This window comes from Eutrigla gurnardus, assembly GCF_963514095.1.
Source record: "Eutrigla gurnardus genome assembly, chromosome: 11".
Taxonomy (NCBI): Eukaryota; Metazoa; Chordata; class Actinopteri; order Perciformes; family Triglidae; genus Eutrigla; species Eutrigla gurnardus.
In genome coordinates this window covers 8,788,350-8,810,326 of record NC_139925.1, presented here as the reverse complement: position 1 = coordinate 8,810,326, position 21,977 = coordinate 8,788,350, and the positions used below count along the sequence as shown (strand labels likewise).

The window sequence follows — 21,977 nt, the reverse complement described above, 5'->3', positions numbered from 1 at the left end:
CCAAATCATTTATATCACTGCTTCATTTGTTAAAACAGTGGATTGCCTTCGAGGCTGCTTGTGTTGATTAATGGCTTCGTGTCACCTCGAGGCTAAAAGCTAATACTGTGTGTCACATTCTACAAGCCAGAAATCCAAACAAGACATCCAGTGTTTTCCACAGATACTGGGCATTAAACAGGGAAAACAGCGAAAAATCATCAAATGGATTAAGGTTACAATATAAGATTCAATGTGTGGCTCAAAAGCGTTTAAATAGTGTCAGAGGTAATCTAAAGAGGAATGCTTTGTGTTGTTTTTTTTAAGTTTCTGTGTTCCTGCCACAGTGAGACAGGTGGAAAGGAGACAGCATGGGTGGAAATAGACAAGAACAGCTGTGACAGGAATGAGGAATGTAGTGTACTTAAAGGATTAGCATCCGCTCCAGAGGTCTGCTTTCACTCACTGATAAGGGAACAGAGAAGTCAATGCAGCCTCAAACAAGCGAGTAAATGAATTTGTTTCACGCACCCCGGCAAGTCATTATTGAAAACATGCGCAGATATTTGTCACGTCAGTCTGCCGGCTGGCTGGCGATGGGTCTACATGATCTGGAGGCTGAATGGACATCTTATGTTGTTTAAAAAGTGTTGTGTATTAATAAATCACCTGTCAGACATAGATGCCTTTATTCAGTGTTCTCAGCAGCTTCAACACACAATGAAAGCCCCAGCATTGTGTGGTTCAAGCTCTTTCATCAACATTTGATATGATTATCATTATGAGAAAGATAAGACGCAGATTTGAATGCGTTCTCTATGGCAACACTCATTTCCCCTGCATGTTCCTCCACCTCTCTTATTTGTGATCTGAGATCAGTCAGCGGAGATAATTGTCATGTTTTCAGCATGTTGCCAGTGTTATCGTGGCAGTGTGCGATATGTGAAAGACCCACGCTGAAGAGGAACACACATGGTTTCATTCTGCAAAAGTGTCTTTTTTTCATTTTGATCTTTTTATTTTCAGATAAGAGGCGTTGAAATTGAACAAGAAAAACCCTTTTTTCCAGGGGGCACGGAGCTGTGTTTGTAGCTCCAAGCGTGAACATTGTTACTGGTGCCCAGCGGGCTGACCGCTGTCAGCAAGCTATTTGTGGCTATTATGTGGCTATAAAAGGAAATCTGCAGGGCGATTACGCACGCCGACAGTAATACACTTTGAACTTCACCAGACGGGTGAAGTTTGTGCATGTTGTTGCTCTGACTTTAGGTCCGGAGAGACTTCCTGAATCCTGGACACGAGCAACACTTCTGGATGGAGAGCCGTTTGTAGCAGAAATGGACAGTTTGAATAAGAGTCTGGGGAAGGTAGGATGGTTCAGAAATACATGTTATTGTTTTTTAAATGTGCACCTTCTCTTGAGGATGTTTGCTCTAAAGTTGAAGTGATATAACTGATCCCTCTTTCTGATTGATTTGTCGTTACAAAGGTTCTGGCTTTCAATTCTGTTTTAGAGAGGCTAAATCCTCCTTGAAAAGGAAACCAGTTAAAGATTTTGGTTTAAATCCGTCAGCACTAATAACCCCCCTTGTGCCCTCCACCACCTACCACCTTCTGGGCTTTCACACATAAACACATAGACACCGTATATATACTCAGACGCTGCTACTTGATACTTATCCCGTTATTCCCTGTCACACTGTGTATTCTGTGCTTTGAAACAGAGAGGAGTTTGCTCACGAGGATGAATGTAAATGCATCTGAAGAGTGTTAATATGTTGTGAATATTGCATGAATATAAGTAGATCCTTCACTTTTATACAATTGTTTAACCTGACAGATATTCATCAGAAAAAAGTGTTACCTTTAAAGAATGTGAGTCGTTCTGAGGTGTTAAACAAGCCTGTAACCGACTCTCTATCACACATTCTCTCCATAAATATGACACTTGGAATGATATTTGTTTATATCTGAGAGAGATAACTTAATGTGCTCAGTAGCAGCTGGCAGTGGTCTTTATTTGCATGCCTTATCTACACTGCAGGGAGGGGTAGTGTAATTAAACTCTCACTCTGTGACACACCCAACTGTTTATGCTTTCTCAAACTGTTTACACTGAGGCACAACGTGAGCTACTTTGTATGTATTGAACATAAGTGGAGCCCCGGTATCAGATTCACAATTGTGGCCTTATTCTCATGAAGGAATAGAGCATCATTAATGGCAAACACAAACATTATTTGATTAATAATGCAAAACGTATGGAAAGTTCTGCTTAAAGTTGAACTCGTGCTTTGTCCAGCAGCTTCTTACAGCGTAACACGAGGAGTAACGTCCCCTTGTAGGTTTCCTTTAAGTATGTGTGACTTTCTGCCACCAGTCTCCCATTTAAAGGTCTCCACATAGGGTGGTCTGCTTCGGGAGGTGATTTAGTGCGGCTCGTTGTCTGTCTTTTGGACGGGGCCGACATGCCACAAGGAATAACTGAGTGGGAGCGCGCACGCGGCGGTAGATGACAGTGAGTGGTGGTGGGAAACGTGATCTATGTGGACGGCGTGACCTCGGCAACAGTCAAACATGTGAGAGGGCTCCGATGGGCGAGGAGGAAGCTCTCCCTACGACCTTTCCCAGTATAAACCTACTCTGCTTTGACTACGGAGGACATGCAAACAAGGAGGTTGCATAAGAACACAAATACATAAACACGTTTATAAAACGGCACATGAGTAGTTTAGTGGGGGTATTTGTTCTCTTTCTGCAGCTGTTCTAGATACGCTGGTGTCTCCGTACTCCATACTGATGTCACATGAACATGGGTTTGACAAAAGTGGTTGAAGAAGTACTCGGATTCTTGGCATAAGTTGGGCGATAATGTTAAAATACATACCAGTAAAAGTATAATCGTCAAAATATAAAGAGTAAAACTACTCATTATTCGGGCGTCCCATAATTAGCATTAAATGATTATCATACACTGGGGGTAGGTGGTAATTGTGGCTCTGTAGTAAGTAATTGAATCTAAATATATATGTTATATGTGAAATTAATGTAGTGCAGTAAAGTACAATATGTTTCATATTTTGCAGTAGAAGTACTCAGTTATGTTCCACCATGTGTTTAAGAGACTAAATCCGCCTGCATGAGTCTGTTGCTTATTTCTGTTCTCCACTATTTATGGATAATATACAGTATAATGAACCAGAAAGGCCACTGGGAATCTAAACACTGAGTACTGAAGTCCAGCAAATGTGTGGTTTTCAGTCGTTGGCCTGGAGTTCTTTGGATGCCTGGACACACAGATATCACCAGTACTTTTGACATTCAAGGCAACCAGGCATGTTGTTATGACAAAGACTGCACCTTTTCCCTATCGCTTCCTTCGAATCCAGATGTTTTTCTCTTCTTTGCAGGGATTCTCATTCTGTGTTCGTATGTGTCAGTTCTTTGTTGATGCCCGAGGTCTTCCTCTGCCATTACTGACCTCCCTATGTTCACGTTGATTACCTTCTGAATTTATTAAAAACACCTCACTATTGAATGTATGTCACTCAGACGAATCCTGGCTTTTATCCTATACAGGATGTGATGTATATAATTTAATATGAAAAGATTGCATCATACGAGTGATGCAGCTTTCCTCTCTTTCCTTGACATCGACCTGCAAGCCAGCGACTCCTTAGAATAAGCTTTTCCTTTTTTTATTTGGTTATCAACATTGTTGTTATTGACAGTTCTGTCACTGCTTCATTCACGTCATTCATGTCTGTGTACGGAGGCTGTTCCACCTGTTGAATATTCGCTTCCTGTGGACATAACCTTCCTCCAAGATTTGAAAGTAGAACCACCTACTTGTACGGTGCATAATGCATAAAATGCATTGACTCATTCAAAGAAAGAGCGGATGCTCTGTTGTCTGTTTCTTTGAAGAGATTATTTGTGAGAACAAACACAGTTTAATCACATCCAGGCAGCAGGCAGCACCACTAAGGAAGAGAATGAATGCTTCCAGAGACTGCAGGGTAAAACATTTAGAACAGAATTGAAAAAGTCATAGCAGAAATCACAGCATGTCATTCAAACAATTCATGCAATTTTACATTTTATAATTAGATTTTGATCAAAATTTGCTTTGTACATTTTTTTTTTTTTACTTCTCTCCATGTTTAAGATGAGAGAAGCAAGAACACGCTGGATTTTAAAAATATTCCATTTGATAAACCCAGCCCAGTGTTGCCAGGTCTGGATTAGCAGCACCAGCTCCAACAGTGGTCAAATCTAGAGTCGACTACCCTAGAGATACTGTATTTATCTATTATTTTTGTCAGAACATTATATTTATCGATTGCTGTCGGGATGTTAAGAGAAGTTCAACAAATATGACAAAATGTTTTTGGAGACGATTACCAACCCCGGCTTTAACGTGACACGCATTGTTATATAAGAAGGGAGCTGGCTGCTTGAACTGTAGGCTACTGAAGCTCTTCAGATGAAAGGTGAACAAGGCGGCGTCTGTGATCTATTTTTAATACTCTGAAGTGTGCGCTACAATAACCTCCATGATTAGAGCAGAGAATGTCAGTGGCCTTACACTTCAGTTTGTGTTTTGTCAACATTGAGGACTGGAAAGAAATGATTTGTAAGCAGTGAAGTACCTTTTTACAAGTGTGCGCTTTGATTGCTGGAAGTTATTTCACACATCTTGCTTATGAAATACCATTTAACCCAACATTTCTCTGCTTTTAGAGTCTGGAACTGTTTGTGACAGGTTGTTTTATGATGGCAACACCAAAGTGGTTTTATATTAGCTCCCTTTTCAGTTCAGACACTTTTAGTAGTCATAGTCTTGGATAACAGCAGATTTTTTTTGGCTGTTTTTTTGCAGAAAGTAACTTTAAAACTCCCAGCCCTTCTTGCACACGTCACATGCCAGCAGAGCGTTCACTGTAAAGGTGCATTTGTGCACATACAGCAGACAGAGTTCCTACACACTATGGGAACATATTTGGAATTTGATTTTAGTAATTTCCAGGTATGGAGAAAAAATATGTATTTTTCCAGACTATTGCCTTTATCTGTTTTCTCAAATAATGTATTTAGAACTTCTACAAAAATATATGCCACTGTGTGAGAGAGCAAGCTTGATGTCATTGAAACTAAAGTATAGCATATCAATGGATTTTAGTTCTCTTTTCTCGTTCCCTGGTGAATTGTAATTGAATACCCTTTTGTGACTGTCGGGGTTCAAGGTATACGCTTATTTAAATTGACAACAACTGAATAGCATTGCAGCTTGAATGAAATGCCGTGCGTTGAACTTTTCTGACTCTGGTGTGAATTGATTTGTGTGAATTCAGCAGCAGAGTATCTAGGTATCTTCCGGGAATTATTTGGCAACATAAAAGCAATGGTAACATACACGTTAAAAGTTGGATTTTAACATCATTTACTTACATAGTAAAGATCAAACTATTCATACTCATGTCAAATATGGTGGGAATGAATCTAACATGAAGTGTGGAGATTGGAGTGTTTGTAGGAACCCTGAACAAAATACAGCTGAGAAGCAAGATGGCACACAACGTCAAATCGATGTTAAATATAAAGGCAGAAGTTGGGATTCATTGCAGGAACAAGACACCAGCAGTAGGATAGCATGTTCAGGTGTACGTGGACAGATTCCTAACGGAAATTGATCGTCATTTGGGGAAAAACACATGTTTGCTTTTCTTTCAGAGATATGAAATATCAATACCACTCCAATCTCTGTCAGTTTATTATGAACCTACAGGCAACTTAGCTTGAAGCATAAAGACAAGTATCAAGAGGAAACAGCTAGGCCGGCTGCTGTATAGGGAACAAGACTGCCTAAGGGCTCACTCGTTAACATGCTATTATATATTCTATTTTCCCGGGGATATTGCTGGAGTATTTCTGTCTTTTTTAAAAAAAAACCTCTCAATACATCGGCTCATAGCTTCATTACAAAGAAAACTGTAGCATAAAGACCTGAAACACCTTGCTTACTTAACATATTTTTTTATTTTATGATTCAATGACACAACAGCCTTGATGGACAGCACCTTTTTAGCCTCCTAAGCAATGCTGAATACACCCCTCAATCTGTAGGGGATTGTTTGATTCCTGCAGTGGGAAAGTACAACGTTTTACTCACCATGGTGAAAGTTATTCAGAGTTTTTGTAAAATGTTCAGCATTTGTCATGCAAACTAACATTAAAAAACACATGTGTGGTGCCACGGGCTGCATTCACACCAGATCTGGCCCTCCCGTTCATGTTGAATGTACCTGCAGCGGTGGAGGCCGCGGGGTTAGTTAAAATAACCTGCAGCAGCTTCATGGTGCAGTAGCTTGGTCCACTGGGGAAGCTCCCACACCACCTCACAACCCTGCGGTGAATCGTCGAGAACATGAGCCGATTACAACTCGTGAGTCCTGAGTGAGTATGGGTGCGTCAAGGCTGTGACCTGCAGGGTGCTAAATGGTCTGATCTGTGTGTTTGTGTGATCATGGCTCATTAGTGGCAGGATGCAGTTACACGACCCTGCGAGGCAGAAAGAAATAAGATATCCTAACTAAGTATGAAATTCAGTGGCATTCGGCTGCGAGGAGAAGACAGTTTGTGAGTGGTTGAAACTCGGATTTAATGGAGAGTTGGATCACATAAGAAGTCCCATTATTCTTTACTTCACACGTGTTTGTGCCGTACTTGGAAACTTTCATCAACAGCTTGTAACATAACGGACAAATTGTTCCTCTCCTTTCTGTTTTTACAGGTTTCAATAGGAGTGCCGACTAAACCTTCTATTTTCACATTTGTGCCAGTGGTGCAGACGTTACCGATTGGAAGTACTTTTACTGAGGAGGAGAGATCTGGAGCTCTGACAGGGAAACCGAGTAAGGTACGACACACACACACACACACACACACACACACACACACCAGCGTTGTTAATGACCCATCCATTCTGAGTCCTAATCGTTTTCCATTATCTCATACATTGATGTGATCTAGTTTGTTCCTGTCTTGTGCTTTGATGACCAGTTTAAATGCACCAAGACTGTCCTTAATTAAGAACGCTGGCAGGAAATGAATGTGATTCTTCTTATATTTGATGTAAAAGAGATTATTGTTTTCTCGATGTTTTCTCTTTTTTTTTTTTAATCAATTCTGTGCTTTGACTTACAAAACGTTCTTTTATGTCAAAGTACTTTCACTTTAAGTCAAATTAATTCAAGCGGAAACAAAATAACTTGCACAATCTGCATGGGAAAATCTTGATAACTATTATGGCCGATTATGACATAATAAGCCTGCATCTTTAAACCTTCCACATTTTCCATTCTTACATGCATTTCTTTGTGTTTGTTTGAATCATGAAGTATGTTTGTGTGTGTATATATATATATATATATATATATATATATATATATATGAGATGAGAACATCTACTTTTGAACATCACACAGGATCTGTGTTTGTGAACCTTATCTCAGTTGTTGCCATCGGACTACACAGTAACCTGTTTCCGCTCTGATGCATTCGTGTGGAGCACAGTTGTGGCACAAGGCTTCCTCACACTGTTTTTGTACCGCTGTGCTACATTTTGTCCTTTAAATGCATGGCAGATCAGAGGCTGTCTCGCAGCTTCCATATTTAGTCGCTGCGAGCGCAGGATTACATGCTCATTAAACCACCACTGGGTTTCAGAGCAGCCTCTGCATTTCAATATGTCCTATTCAAAAGAAAAGAATGGTTTATGGGCCCCGCTCAACCCCAAGTGGTCATTATCAGTTTGCATTCCATGATTTCCTACTTCTAATCACCATCTTGCCTAATTATCTGCCCTGAAATGTAAATGTAAATCTTCCCTCTTTTGTGTTCCGACTTAATATTGTGCATCACAGACCTTCAAACAGACTAAAATAGTTCAAGTGGTAGGAGATATTTCCTTTCTGAAATACCGAGTACAACCTTATTCTTTCTGAGGCATTTTATTCAGTTTTGTGCCAGAAGAAGACACACATCTCAGCTAGTGACAAACAACCAGAATTAATGAATCAAATCTTAATTTTTTTAATTAAAACACGTGTCAATGGGTTTACACATGAAAAACTTAATTGGGTTTACACATGAAAAAAGACGGCATTGCAGAAAAGTGATGTAATGTTATGAACTTATCAGACTTCATCTGTTCTTTTAGCTGATTTTCTCCACAGGCTTAAATATAACTGCTTTTGACACAACATGTGATGATATTATAACATAAATCTAAATGAGATGTCATTTATGAAATCCAGTCTCAACAACAAGTGCCATTCTGACAGCCATTGAGTTGTTTGATTACTGCTTATCTACAGAGATAATTATCTAATTAATTTCAAAAACAGAAGGGTGTAATTACCATGTGGTGTCATGTATATTTTAATGCTTATAATTGAATGTGGGTGTTCATGTCAGTAATGGTGCATGTCAGAAGCAGTAACCCCTTTAAATTTCCATCATATTAGCAGAGAATTTCCCTTTTAACTCCAGTTTGTGCGCAAACAATAAACCTTTCAAATCATATCTTGCAGGATATAAGGGCCTGAACTTATGTTTAACAATTATGAACAAATAATTAAATTCACACCAGTTGCAGTTTAGCTCCGCAGGGCAATGCCAGTAAAGTCTCGTTCTCACCATATTTTACACAATATGAAGTAAATGATGTTAATTTTGTAAAATCAATTTACTTAATATAGCATAAGATAAGACTTGGAACAGAAAGAGCCTGGTTTTAAGTTTCAGTATGGAGAGATATAATGTGAAATAGTGAGCGGTAGATTGCCTGCTAGAATCACTTTGATTTGAAATTGATGTATGCACACAGAAATAGAAGTACAGCTGGGTACCACGACAACAAAGCTGGACAAATAAAGGTAAAGAAAAGGCAGGCATCTTGATTAAACTTCAAATACCAAATCAAACACATCTTAGCTTACTTTTCAGCTTAAATACCTTATGTTTTATTGGTTTGGGACACATACAATGAAAAGAAACCCTCTGTTATTTGATTGAATTGAGAGGATTTGGGACTTGGAGACCTCTCCTCAGTTGTTGGGCTCTGCACATGGCGCTTCCACTACATTGACGTCAGCGGGACATGTGCGTGTACATGTGAATTATATGTGTCGGGTATGTGGTGTGGTTGAAACCGAGCACACACCCCCCCCCCGAGCTCAGAGACGCCCGCTGAAGTTCACCTCGGGTTTTCTCAGGTTTCACTTTCCTCAGTTCCTCCTAAACATTTGCCTCGTTTTCTTCCCTGTCAGAACTCAGCTGCGTCCCTCGAGGAGACAAGCCGGGGGACCATGTCGGACCGGGACAGTTTCAAAGCAGAGACAGTCGTTATCAAAGACTCTGCGAAGGGAGGAGCAGGAAACCAGGGAGCCCCACCGGGGACAAAACTTCAAGTAAGAACAACATGAGCATGTGAAAACAATGAAGGAAAGCTCTGTGATATAATACAGTATAAATATGTGCACTTGTTGAATGCTGTATATCCGTATCCATGCAGGGTAAATATCCACTTATCAACTTGGCATACATAAGGAATTGTCAGGAGATCAAATAAATGGATGTGACCGTACAAGGTGGATTATCTTTTATAGTGTCAGATAGTGACATCACTAACTGTTTTCTTCTCTGTACAAACGTTGGTCACGTTGGCTTTTATGACTTTAAAGTGAAACACGGAAACAAACCCCAATGACGTAAGTTGCCATTTGATATAAAAAAACAACATTTTTGTTTTTCAGCCCTCTCTGGATCACGCGAGCTTCTCTCAAACCAAAGCCTCTCCTTCAGTCGATGTTCAGTCTGAAAATACCCTCCACCGTGTAACTGCCGGGACAGACTCTATGGAAATAGCTGTTGACAAACACAGGGGCATTTCCCAGCGGCGGTGTCACGATACCTCTGGACTTTCTGAGGTTAGCTCGGGTTACTTTACAAATAGAGCGTCTGTGTCAGAAGACAGAACGAGCCCCACAAACTCCGCGGACCTGTTCCCCACCCCGGCCTCCTCCAGAGAGTCCCTGCTCTCGGAGGGCTCGGACCGGGAGAAGAGCTGGTCGGCTATGCAGCTTTCGTATGTGACCTCGCCTGCTTCTCTCAGCCGCACTGTCTCTCCCTGCTCATCTGTCCGCTCTGGCGTCTTCTCCCCTGGCATCGTCCAGATCAAGAGGCACTTTCTCGCTCCCGGCTCTAGCCTGGTTCACACCCCTGTTTTCTCATCCTGCGAGAGCCTGTCCTCCTCCGTCTGCCCCCAGTCCCCTCCTCCTCCTCCTCGGCACCGGCCTCCTCTCACCCGACTCGCCCTCCTCACTGCCATCCTAAGAAAAGGCCGCCTTCCTGTCCTTTCTTCTGCTCTGCAGAGGCCTTACACCCCCTGCTGGCCTGTTAACCCCGTGACCCTCACCTTCTGTAACGCATGCTCAGCGGCCTCCAGCGTGGCCTCCATTCCCCTGTTGCTTTCATCTCGGTTCTCCTCATCAGCGTCTATAGATAGCCAGAGCCACGTTCACAGGGAGCCTAATAGATGTGTCACAGCTCCTCCACCTGTGCAGTCGAATGAGCTCAACGGAACGTGCCTTCAAACGCAAGCGAAAAGATGCTCCGAGCAAATTTTCTCAAGCAGTGTTCCGAGACGTGAGCAGGTTATTTCACCCCTGGCAGTAAAGAGAGCACTCCCGCGAGTGCCATCTCTGTTTTGTTCGAAATTCAAATCTGTCTCTCCACCAAAGCATGACGAAATAGATTATTCAATTTCCAAAAAGCTTGCACACATGTCCATATCCAAGACCGCCGAGATGAAGCCCATTATTACCGACATGTACCTCAAGGCCCCCTCGGATAATAACGTCAAATATCTCATCTCCCCGCCCGGTGAAGTTATTTATGAGCGAGAGACCTCTGCCCCCCAGAAATGGAGTCGCCCGCCAAATTCATCTCTCTCAAGGCTTCGCTCGCTCTCTCAACAACTGAGATCTCCACCTGTCTGCCCTCCTCAGCTTCGGCCTCCTCAGCCACGCTCACCTGGTGTCACAGTTGTCTGTGAACCTGCACGAAACTCCGCAGGGAGGTGCGAGTCGGGGAGGGGCCGCCCCGCTTCCAAGCGTGCCACAACACCGGCCGATTTTCACAAAGCCCACTGCCTGTCCCCTTCCCGCTACGCCCCCATCGCTTTCACCGGATGGCCGTCACCCACCAGCAGCCCCACCCCCACGCCCACGCCCTCTCCAGCTCCACCAATCAGAGACTTCACCCCGTCCCCGTCTCTCTCCATGCGTTCCACGCCCTCCCCGAGGCCGGGGAGTGGAATATCAGACTGCAGTGACAGGGAGGGTAAAAAAAGAAAGGTAGCCGCTGTGCTTGCTATATGCATGTTTAAACGGAGTATATTATTGAATATGCTCCCTGTGACATACTGTTCTCCGGCGCCGTGTAGTTAAAAACAGATTTTGCTCACTTGATAGCTGCATATCAAGTGTATGATGTCTGTGTGGAGCTGTTTTTAGACATCTGTTTGTGTTCGCCATAACACTGATGTTTTTGTCTTTGCTTCGCAGAGGTTTTTAACTACGAGTGTTTGCTGGGTTGTTATGATTGACGTATCTGAAATGTCACACGTTGAAGCAAGAGGGAGCGTCGTCTTCACTTCTGAGTATTAAACATCAGGAATTCACTTAAAGGAGTGCGAGCAGGGAAATATAAGTCAATCTGGGACACAGCCTTCCTGCCTGTAAAAGTTGGGTGTAGCTGAACTGTTGTGTGACATTTACAGTCAGTCAAATGAGCCACCCGAGCAGCTGTGGAAGCAGACAAACGCACTCCAGTATTGTTCTTGCCATTGAGCGTCTGGGGCATGGCTGACTGTTTTGCATGATTAATAGCCTGTGGCAGAGTGAGATAAAGCATGCCTTTTGGGAATGTAAAACATGCATTTTCACGAGATATTATACAAAGCATGTAAAATGTATATTCGTTATCTGCTCTTCTCTCTCTCTCTCTCTGTGAACTCCAGACACACAAGATTAAGTTAAGCTACAAATCGCTCGCTGCAATTCCCACAAACACCCTTCTGTTGGATCAGCAGGTGAGTTCACTTGTTTGCCCCACAGACTCGCCTTGTAATCCTGGTAAACATTCAATGACTCGAGGATCATTTATTGTCACACAGGGTTGCACAACGAAATACATCAGGACGAATGCAAACATGCAGCAACTCAAACACTGGGGGATTCTCTGGGCAGATAATATGGCTGTCTTTTTTAACTTAGATCATTTTTTAGCACCATGCATCATTGAAACCAGAGTCAATGCCCCACTAAAGCCAGCCTGCCTGTCAAAGGGATGCATGATGGAGCCAGGTCTCTGTAAAGATAAGGGCATTTTTTTTTATTCATCTTATATTCCAGGAGCAGGCTTGGTAGTGGAGTAGCCTGAGGCCCTAACTGGGTTAGCTTAGCACCCGCCTTGGCTCTCGTCCCTCTCCTCGTTGGACGCTTGACTCCGCTTTCAGTGGTGTTAAGTCTGGCTTGGTGGTTGGAAGATACCATGATCGTCTCAAGGTCCGCTGCACTTTATCCAATCCCCCCCTTCCTTCTCCGATGTTGACGAGTGCACCTTTGTCAGATGCCATACATAAACCCCTAAAAGACAACATATTTAAACAGAAATGTAGTGTTAATGTGAGCTACCAGCTGTTGCATCTACATGATACAGATATATGACACCCTAATGGAAGAGTGATAGAGGCACTGTTGCTATGTGGAGCATCATGTGAGGAATTTAAAATGGGAACAAAATGTATTCACAAACAAATTACATTTCTATTGCATTTCCAAAAACCTGCAATTTAAACAAGATGCACATTTGAAAATCTTTTCACAAGCCAAATCTGACTAAAGAGAAGTAAAAGCATGGCATATTGCTGTGTTATCAATGCGACAAGGTCCTTTTAGAGCTGTAGAGGAGGGAGAGATGAATGCCTGGGAATAATACAGAGTGGCTGAGTATGAATTGACTGGAGGAGATGTTGCAATGTTGTCAAAGCCCACTCTGAAAGCACTTGCAGCAGGGAGCGGCAGGGAGGATGAGCGAGAAGAAGGCCGATAAGGAAGTGCTTTAAAAGAATGTGGCAGGGATTCAGAGGAACCATGTGTGCACGCACGGTTTTGGAAGCAGGCTTGATATCTGTTTAAATAAAGATCATTCTCATTCCACCTGCCTGACCCCGAAGATTCATTCATCACCGATCTACACATCGATATCTTTGGGGAAGCTGCCTAAGAAACCACAGGAGCTCAATCCGAACTCTTCTTTGCGTTGACAGGTAATAGACGAGGAGGTAGAGAGAGAAGAGAGTCCGTGTGACAGTTTGCATAGAGGTGTGGACACCCACGCTGAGGTATTACTGCACACGTCATTCCTGGTTGGCTTCCTGCAAAATTCAGTCGAGTAACAATCGATCATTTCCCATAGATGTGTTCGCCTGCTGAGCTCCGACAACAGTCGGAGGAACTTTATGCTGTCATTGATGAGATACTGGCCGATTCCATTCCAACAGTGAGTTCATTTATGTGTATCACAATGCAATATGTGCTCATGTTCATTTGTAATATCATTAATTATGATACATTTTTTTTTCAACTTTAAGAGCAAATCATCGCGATCACAGGAGCCCTCCAGATCATCGACCCCCAATACTGGTCTACAAGTAGGTGGTGTTTCTTTAACAGAATGTGTTGCAAACTTACAAACTCTTGATTTTCCCTTTAAGTTAAGGGATAGTTTGACGTTTTGGGAATTATACTCATTCGCTGATAGTTAGATGAGACAACCGTATGTCTGTGCAGTAAATATGAAGCTGGTGCAGGAGACAGTTCACTTACAAAACCAAAGACAAAAACAAAAATATGTATTTTAGAAGGGTTGTTTGCCTGACACGTCATGTATTTTTACATCAGGAAATAGTCCAGCACATATAGCCCACATATACTTTGTTTGTATGAAATAAATGATATATAACATGATATTTAGTGGGTTGTGGATTTTTTATGCTAAGCTAAGCTAAATTACATTAGACATTAAAGTATGTATCTTGTTTAAACATTTCCCTAAAATGTAGACATCATTTGTATCTTTTGAAAATGTGGTATGTTCAATGTAGTTGGAACAAAAACTGAAACTTGTTTTTTTTAACATATTTCAGCTATAGCTAAAAATTAATAGTTATTTATAATAATCAATAAAATCATTAGCATGAAAAAAATAGAAATTAAGAGATGCAAAACTGCGGTTACCTTGGGGCCGCGGGAACTCTCTATTGTGTTTTACTGAATCTGGAAGTGAGATACCAGTCTGCATAATAATCAATGCAAGAAATCTGTTCATTAATCATCAAAGGACATTTTTCACATGAATCTTTTTTTTTCATTTTCCCACCAGAAGATGCTTTGGTAACTTTGATGTTTTGTTTCAGATATTATTTTCTTTCTTTTTTCCTTCCAACAGAACAACTCATCATTTACAAAATCTTTGGGACGTGAAACTAAATATGTGAGTATTCTGCCTGTTTAATTACAGGCAGACATTTTTTAGTTTACTCCCACATGAACACCAACATGACAAGCCACTACTGGCAGTACGCTTAACATGTCTCTGCAAAATGTGGTGGTCAAAACACACGTTTGATATTATGAAAATTTCACACAAATGTGACTAAAGAGAAGTTAAAGTTACTGAATGAATGACATATTTGACGAATGTAGACTGTAACTTGACTTGGAGTCGGAGGCATGCAGAGACATATTAACTCTAAAATGATAAGAACTGAGCTGTTAAGACAACACTTTATCATTTGTATTTGAAAAGGAGGGCCCTCAAAGTTATGAAGAGAATATTTTCCATCAGCAATTTCACTGCTTGCCAAATCTTAGATTTATGTAGATAATAACTTTTGCTTGACTTCACATAAAACCTTTCTTGTATCAGTGCTCGTTCAAAATGAGTCGAATCGCTCATCCAAACAACTTTGCACTCGACACTGCTCTTCCTGTGACCTGATCAATACACCTGCATCATGTAGTTGCCTCCAGTGGTCCAATATAAATAAGTACATCCTCCTGTACTTAAATACACATTTGAGGTACATTTACTTCAATTGAGTTTTTCTATTTTCTCCTACTTTATAGTTCTACTTCTACTTCTACTGTTTTGCTTGTAACAGAGTACATGTAAACTATAAAGATAAAGATCTGAGTACTGATTCCACCACAGGATACCTTAGTACACGTGTCGAGTGTGTCTCATATTGTTGTGGGTTACCATGTCGACACGGCCCTTTGAAGCAGTGCAAGCTGTACCCAGCATGCCATTCGGCGGTGTAGAAGTTAATTAGGATCCCCTCTCAAAACACATTATGTACACACACACACACACACACACAGACACACACACACACACACACACACACACACTGATAATAACTAATAAACATGTCCTTTAGATCTCAAGAGCTCACACTCGACACTCCACTTCATCGGCTCCTCAGCAGAACACCTGCCAAGTGGGAATTAAATTGGACAATCGATCGACAAACATACAGAGACTCCTTTCATTGTGTTTATGTTTTTCTCCCTAAATGTGTATCCAGGCATCTGTATGCAGCTTGCACCCCTCTACCTGTGTGGAAAGAAAGCTTGTGAATCCTAAAAAGGTACACATTTAATTGTTGTTTGAGGCTACCGCTGCAACTGATAGGCTATGACTCCGTTTCTTGGAAAGCAGGAATTTATTCTCTTTTGCTGGCAAACTCTGAACCCTTCCTTCCAGACGAAGCCAGGGGTTATTCGCCCGATGACGGCTATTCCAAGACTCACAGTCGACGAGGAAGAGGAGTTTCATCCAAACCCTTTCAGGCAGTCTGAAAGGGTTTGGCAGACCTCGGCTGACAACAAAAAGGTAGGCTGGTGAGCTCATTATGTAAGAGCAGGAATCTGCATCTGTGTATGTTTTCACATATAGTGATAAACATTATAGTTTTAACACTCCTCAGTCTCATGAATTCTAGTATTATGTAGTTGGAAAAACTTCTCGAACTATAATCAACATAAAACATGCATAACAAAGTGAAGCTTTCTGCCCATGGTACACGGTGGAGAGCTCTTTATCTCTTCCTCCTCCGTAAAGTCACAATTAAACAGGAACCCGACGCCTCCTGAATTACTGACCACTGCAAAGAGAGTAGGCAACTACATTAGTTGGAAAGATTAAATTCAGTTTGAGCAATCAATGCAATGCAATTTCTTTTATGTATGCGGCACAGGAGGAACGTTCGATAACAACAAAACCAAATGGTGAAAAAAAAGACTCATCTGAGGTTCCAGTTAAACAAACAATTTCAGACTTATGGATTAAATTTTTTTTTTTTGGTGTCACATACAATTATTTTCAAATAAGCCAAGTCATACTCTCTGCAAAAACAATGACATCCAGCACCTAAACTTCTCATACTGTCATGTGTATGGGTGTGTGTGTGTGTGTGTGTGTGTGTGTGTGTGTTTGTGTACTCCGAACAGTCAATAAAATCATTAAAATCTGTGATGCAAACATAAGCAAATGCAAGTTCCATAAGCAATTTTATTATTACATTAGTGGTATTGAATCCTCCTGTCAGTCCCAAATTATTGTTTTAATACAATATTTCAAATGTAATTACATTTTTGATAACTCATAACTAACTGTACGTGCTTTATATAATGAATCCCCGCTCTCTCTTGTATTCTGACTTTGATTTTGTCTCCAGTTTCAAAGTAAGTCATAATGGCATCCCTAACTATTCTGATATCACAAACTTTTATTTGAACCCAACACATAATAAATGACAGACCTGGCATTACACTCTCATATAAGCCAAGAATATGGTTCAGTCCCTCTGTTGAGATTTAAAATATCTATAAGGTACAATGAATAAAAACATGGACTGCCTCCATCCATCTGTTAAATTAAAGTTGCCTCATGTAGGACACAATCAATAGTATGTATCTTAAAGCTTAAAGGCAATAGACTCCTGTTTTCATTTGAACTCAAATGCACTGGATACGGTCGATACTGTGGCCTACAGCCATGTAGCTGCATGCGTACGTCCTGCTGTCCGTTCTCCTCCTGTTTTCACCACAGCACCTCTCTCGTCCGCCGGCCTCCTCAAATCCTCTGACAAGATGATTTCTTTTACTTCATAAGCTGTCAAGGTCTTCTCAACCTTAACTGGAGAGCTTAAGAAATTGGCATTTTCTCAGCTTTGAAGCATTGTCGATTGCAGAGTTTGTGATGTAGCACAATTTTTGAAGCCTTCAATAAAAAAACACATAGTACAATAACAACAACAGAAAACAACTTGGCTGCTCACTCACATCGTATTTTTTCAAAAATCAATCAAATTTGATAAAAAAAATTCAGAGAAGAGCCAAAGAATAGATGAATGCATGGTAATATATCAGCGGGAGATGGTCAAATATGCACATTTAAACTGCACAAAAGAAGTTCACAGGGAATCCTGTTTTTAAACCATAGCTGGTGCAATGCAGTAACCACAGAATAACAGCTTCCTGCAGCTTTGGTGCAAGAAATGTATTCCCTCACTCATATCAATATTAGAATGAACATTTGCCATTCATACAACGTTTAGTTTTCATTTCCTGCTGCTTGTCACACATGGGGACAGGCGGTGATGTGAACCAGAAAAATACAAAAACGAAATACGTGGACTTCAATAATAATGTGAATTTACTATCAAATTATTACTGAAAGCTCTTTCAAGAGAATCAACACAGATTGATAGCGTCTTGTGTACCTTGTTTATTTGTTGAATATATGACATCAAATGTCACGGTCTACAAGATCCAGACAGATATACAAAGAACAGAGACTGAGATGAGATGAGATGAGACTGTGAACACTTAACCATGTCACCAAGTACACACTTTCAAAACTCTTCACACTAGAGAGGATTTTAACATGTCAAGGCTTTTGACTAGTTTTCCCTCTGAAAGGCAGCCATTTACCTGCAGAAAGCCAAACAATAGCAGCGTTTCTGATGCAGACACATTGGTCGATGTATTTCTGAGGGGTGTAATATTTTGTTTTTGTGACTGTAATATTCAGTGTTGGAGCTCCAACATTGATATTCAGAGTGTGATGCAATGTTTCTTAGTCGACTGGCTTTTGGCCGTTGTCATTTCTCCTCAGATCTTTGATTCATCAAGGTCGTCATTATGCAGTGAGGTAATCATTAATATATTTCCGTGCATTTCAATTCAATTGAAAGGGAACTTTGACTTACATGCTCTTGATGCTAACAAACACTTTGACATACAATTATATATTATATATTGTTATCGTTAAAGGCATAGTTCCACATTCTTTGTATTCGAAGATCCCTTCTTATTCACCGACACAGTGAATATGAAACTGCAGCCGGTTAGCTTAGCTTACTGCTAGCCTGTCTAATAACTACATTTGCCTACCAGCCCCTCTAAAGTTCACGAATTAGCACGTTTGACCTTGTTGGTTTAATCGGTACAAACACTGAAGTGTAAAATCGAGACTGATTGATAATGACAAAGACGTTTCCAAGCAGATAGAGGAGACTCCAGTGACCCAGTCGAAAAGTAGGAACATTCCAGCACATGACTCCCTGTTAACAGATGGGACTTGTTTTAATAACTGACTGGCTGATAAATGTTCTTATTCTTGTCATGGTCATAAAGCAATGGCCTCTTTTTAAGACTCCATAAGCTTTTACTCACAGTAGTTGAGTTATTTGAAATAATCCTGACGTAAAATGTAAATCGTATGAATCATTTTCTATTCTAGTCTTTGGTAGAACTTTATAATGAGCAGCATGAGAGTGACACATTTATTCAATGATTAAGAAAAGAAACATGGATAGTGGTTACGTGTGCAGCCAAGATAAGCTGCATCGACATGTTTTACTGTCTGATTTTGAGCCGTCTGTTGACATTAACAATCGCGGATTTGTTCTAACAAGACAACGACTATGCAATCTGCATGATATGACAGCCCACACACTCAGGTCTTATGCTGTTGTCACGGTTACACTGATTTCTCTCAGCTGCCCCTGCTTCTTTTTTGTTCAGGTTTCTTTTTTAATCCTAATTGTGCCAGCGTGTCAATCCTCAATTATACTTTGCAGTGTCGGTATATTTCAAACCTAATATCTTCTGGGTTCAGGTCTTTGGAGCGGCTTGATTACCCTCTCTGCAGACCTTTTCTGCTTTTGATTCAACTTGTGTCCAACTCAATATGTGGTAATATAAATATTTCTGCTCCACTTGTTTTCCAATTTTCTGAACTCATCACAACTCACTAATCACATATTTTTTTGTCACAAATGAGACTTTGAGCCGCAGCCTTAGAACCCCATAACGACATGTGATAGATTGAAAGTGAGAAAAGCTGTGCAGTGTATCAGAGACGTAAAGAATTAAGAGTCATTGGGAGTATTATTTCACAAGAGAGCTGTTGCAGGCAGGGAAGTAAAAGAAGATGTCTGTAAATCGTTTTGAGAAAGACAGAAAAAAAGCTCTTGAGATTACACTATATTTAATTAGAAAAAAAATCACTGAATTAATTCTGCTGCTATACTTTTTTTCTTTCTTTCTTTTTACTTTGTACAGCAGTGCTTCATTTAAAAATTATATATATATTATATATATTTCCATTGTTGGTCACAGGTCACAGGGAGTCGTGGACAGACAATATAAAAACAATTAAAATGGGATGGTTTGTGTTGAGCCACAAAACAAACATTGAGATTTTGTTTGATCAAGTTTATTGAATTTGACACCAGAATCCTGATCAGGCTGCAGAAATTATTATCCATAGATGGATGGGCATATTGACATTAAAGACCAGATTTATGTCTTTAATGACCATTAACACAACACATCAGTTTAGTGCATCAAAATTACGGTGATAACCTGAAATGCCTTCAAAAATCATAATAACGAATTAAGCTAACATAGAGCAGGTGATTGAAGTCACCATGCAATCCAAAAATATAATTGTCAATTATAATCAAATACACAATGAATATTTATCACAGTGCAATCCTCAAGCAGCCACAGGGGGAACTTATTTCAAGCAATTTCACTTCCAGATGGCAAGTCTAAATAGAAAGCAGCACCCCATGTTTTCTCTGACTATCAATGCATGAACCTAAAAAACATTGTCCATTTCTATTTCAGGTGGACAGAGGACAAAAAGATTTTTATGCAAGTTCAGAAAGCCAATCATTAAGGGAAGAGAGGAAGCCTGAAAGAAGAGGTCCAAGCTCAGTGTGTGACCTGCAGATAACAGAGCCTGATGAGCGGGTGAGCGCCCCTGTGAAAGATGCCTCGGCATCTTTCAGTCCAACTGAAGGGCGGATGGAAGCTTCTGAGACTCACATTTAAAGGATTACCAGTAAAGCATTAAGCCTTTACCCTAAATGATTCTATTTTTTTAGTGAACAATTATCTGCTAATTATCAATATTCCAGACCATTAAAGGAGGAATGACAAGTTAATTGGCCCTTCGCTTAGCCCTGCGCCCTCGCTACGACTGTCAATGTGTCACCATGGAGCCCACAATAACACTCGTTGAATAAACATGATCTTATCTTTGGAAAAAGGAAAAGCAGAGAAAACAGTGAGTAGGGTGTACAATATGATGTCAAATCTGATTCAGCAGCAAAAAAGGAAAAAAGATAAAGATCACAGTCTGATCTGGTGATCGAGACTGCGAAATGTATGCAGATCATCCAGCAGCGAAGAAGGAAAGTTCAACTGTGATGTGGTGGAAACAACAGAAAAAGTCACGCAAATGATGTAACTCATTCACCTCTAAAGAAAATATTATTTTATTATTGTTAAATGATTTGAAAAAAAGCTGTAATATGTAATGACAGGCATCCCTATCTTCTACTATGCTCTGAGTTTTATATCCCATATGTATGGCGTTATATTTGTACATTTCCATATCAATAAAGAAAATCGCAAACGAATGACATGGAAGTCTGTTTGTTACATGGAATAGAGGTGGGGGGAAATGGATATGAGGCATTTTGTTCATGAGTAGGGTGATCTTTCATGTTTTCATTTGCAGAGCAATAGTACTACAAGGCATTGGATCTTGGAATATGAAAACTCACTGTAACACATGAAAATAAACTCATTATCTGCTGTGCTCCATTACATCCTCGATCAACATAAGCTATTTGAAATAACACACTTTCACTTTTTCTAAAAAAAAGTTACAGTATAAATAATATGTCGAAAAAAGTTATAGTATAGTAGCCTATGTCAAAAAAAAAAATCCCAGGATAGTATATTAAAAAAAAGTAATGAAAAAGTAAAATTTTAGTATGTCAAAGAAAGTTATAACAAAGTCATAGTATGTCCAAAAAAACCCAGAATAGTATGTTGAAAAAAACCCTCAAAAAGATAAGTTACATTTAAGTAAGTCAAAAAAGTCATAAAAAAGTAACTTTTTGTTAATTTTAGTATGTCAAAAATTCCTAAAAAGTAAAATTTAAGTATGTCAAAAAGTAAAAAAGTCATAAACAAGTAAAATTTGAGTTTGTCAAAAACTAAAAAAAGTCATAAAGTAAAATTTTAGTATGTCAAACAGGTAAGAAAAAGTAAAATTTTAGTATGTCAAAAAGTCATGAAAAAAGTAAAATTTTTGTATGTCAAAAAATCATAAAAAAGTAAAAAATTTAGTATGTCAAAAAAGTAATAAAAAGTAAAATTTTTGTATTTCAAAAAGTAAAAAACATCATAAAAAAGTGAAATTTTAGTATGTCAAAAAAGTCATAAAAAAAGACATTATAGTATGTTGAAAAAAATCCCAGTATACTATGTTGAAAAAGT

General features: G+C 40.0%; 1 protein-coding gene across 3 annotated transcripts; it reads left to right on the top strand.

Annotated features, from left to right (window-relative positions):
- Positions 1 to 908: 908 nt before the first annotated feature.
- On the top strand, positions 909 to 21,109 carry mlip (muscular LMNA-interacting protein). Of its 3 annotated transcripts, none has more exons than XM_084021843.1 (12): positions 909 to 1,346; positions 6,773 to 6,898; positions 9,312 to 9,452; positions 9,798 to 11,399; positions 12,065 to 12,136; positions 13,376 to 13,450; positions 13,525 to 13,608; positions 13,700 to 13,759; positions 14,557 to 14,601; positions 15,698 to 15,760; positions 15,877 to 16,005; positions 20,313 to 21,109. In XM_084021843.1, exons 1-12 carry the CDS (start codon positions 1,317 to 1,319, stop codon positions 20,517 to 20,519), a joined length of 2,634 nt encoding a protein of 877 aa, XP_083877969.1. In that variant the 5' UTR covers positions 909 to 1,316; the 3' UTR covers positions 20,520 to 21,109. The 3 variants fall into 3 exon arrangements, with proteins under 3 accessions (XP_083877969.1, XP_083877970.1, XP_083877971.1); XM_084021844.1 differs by lacking the exon at positions 909 to 1,346 and adding an exon at positions 6,668 to 6,725 and having other exon boundaries at positions 6,822 to 6,898; XM_084021845.1 differs by lacking the exon at positions 909 to 1,346 and having other exon boundaries at positions 6,773 to 6,893.
- Positions 21,110 to 21,977: the final 868 nt, after the last annotated feature.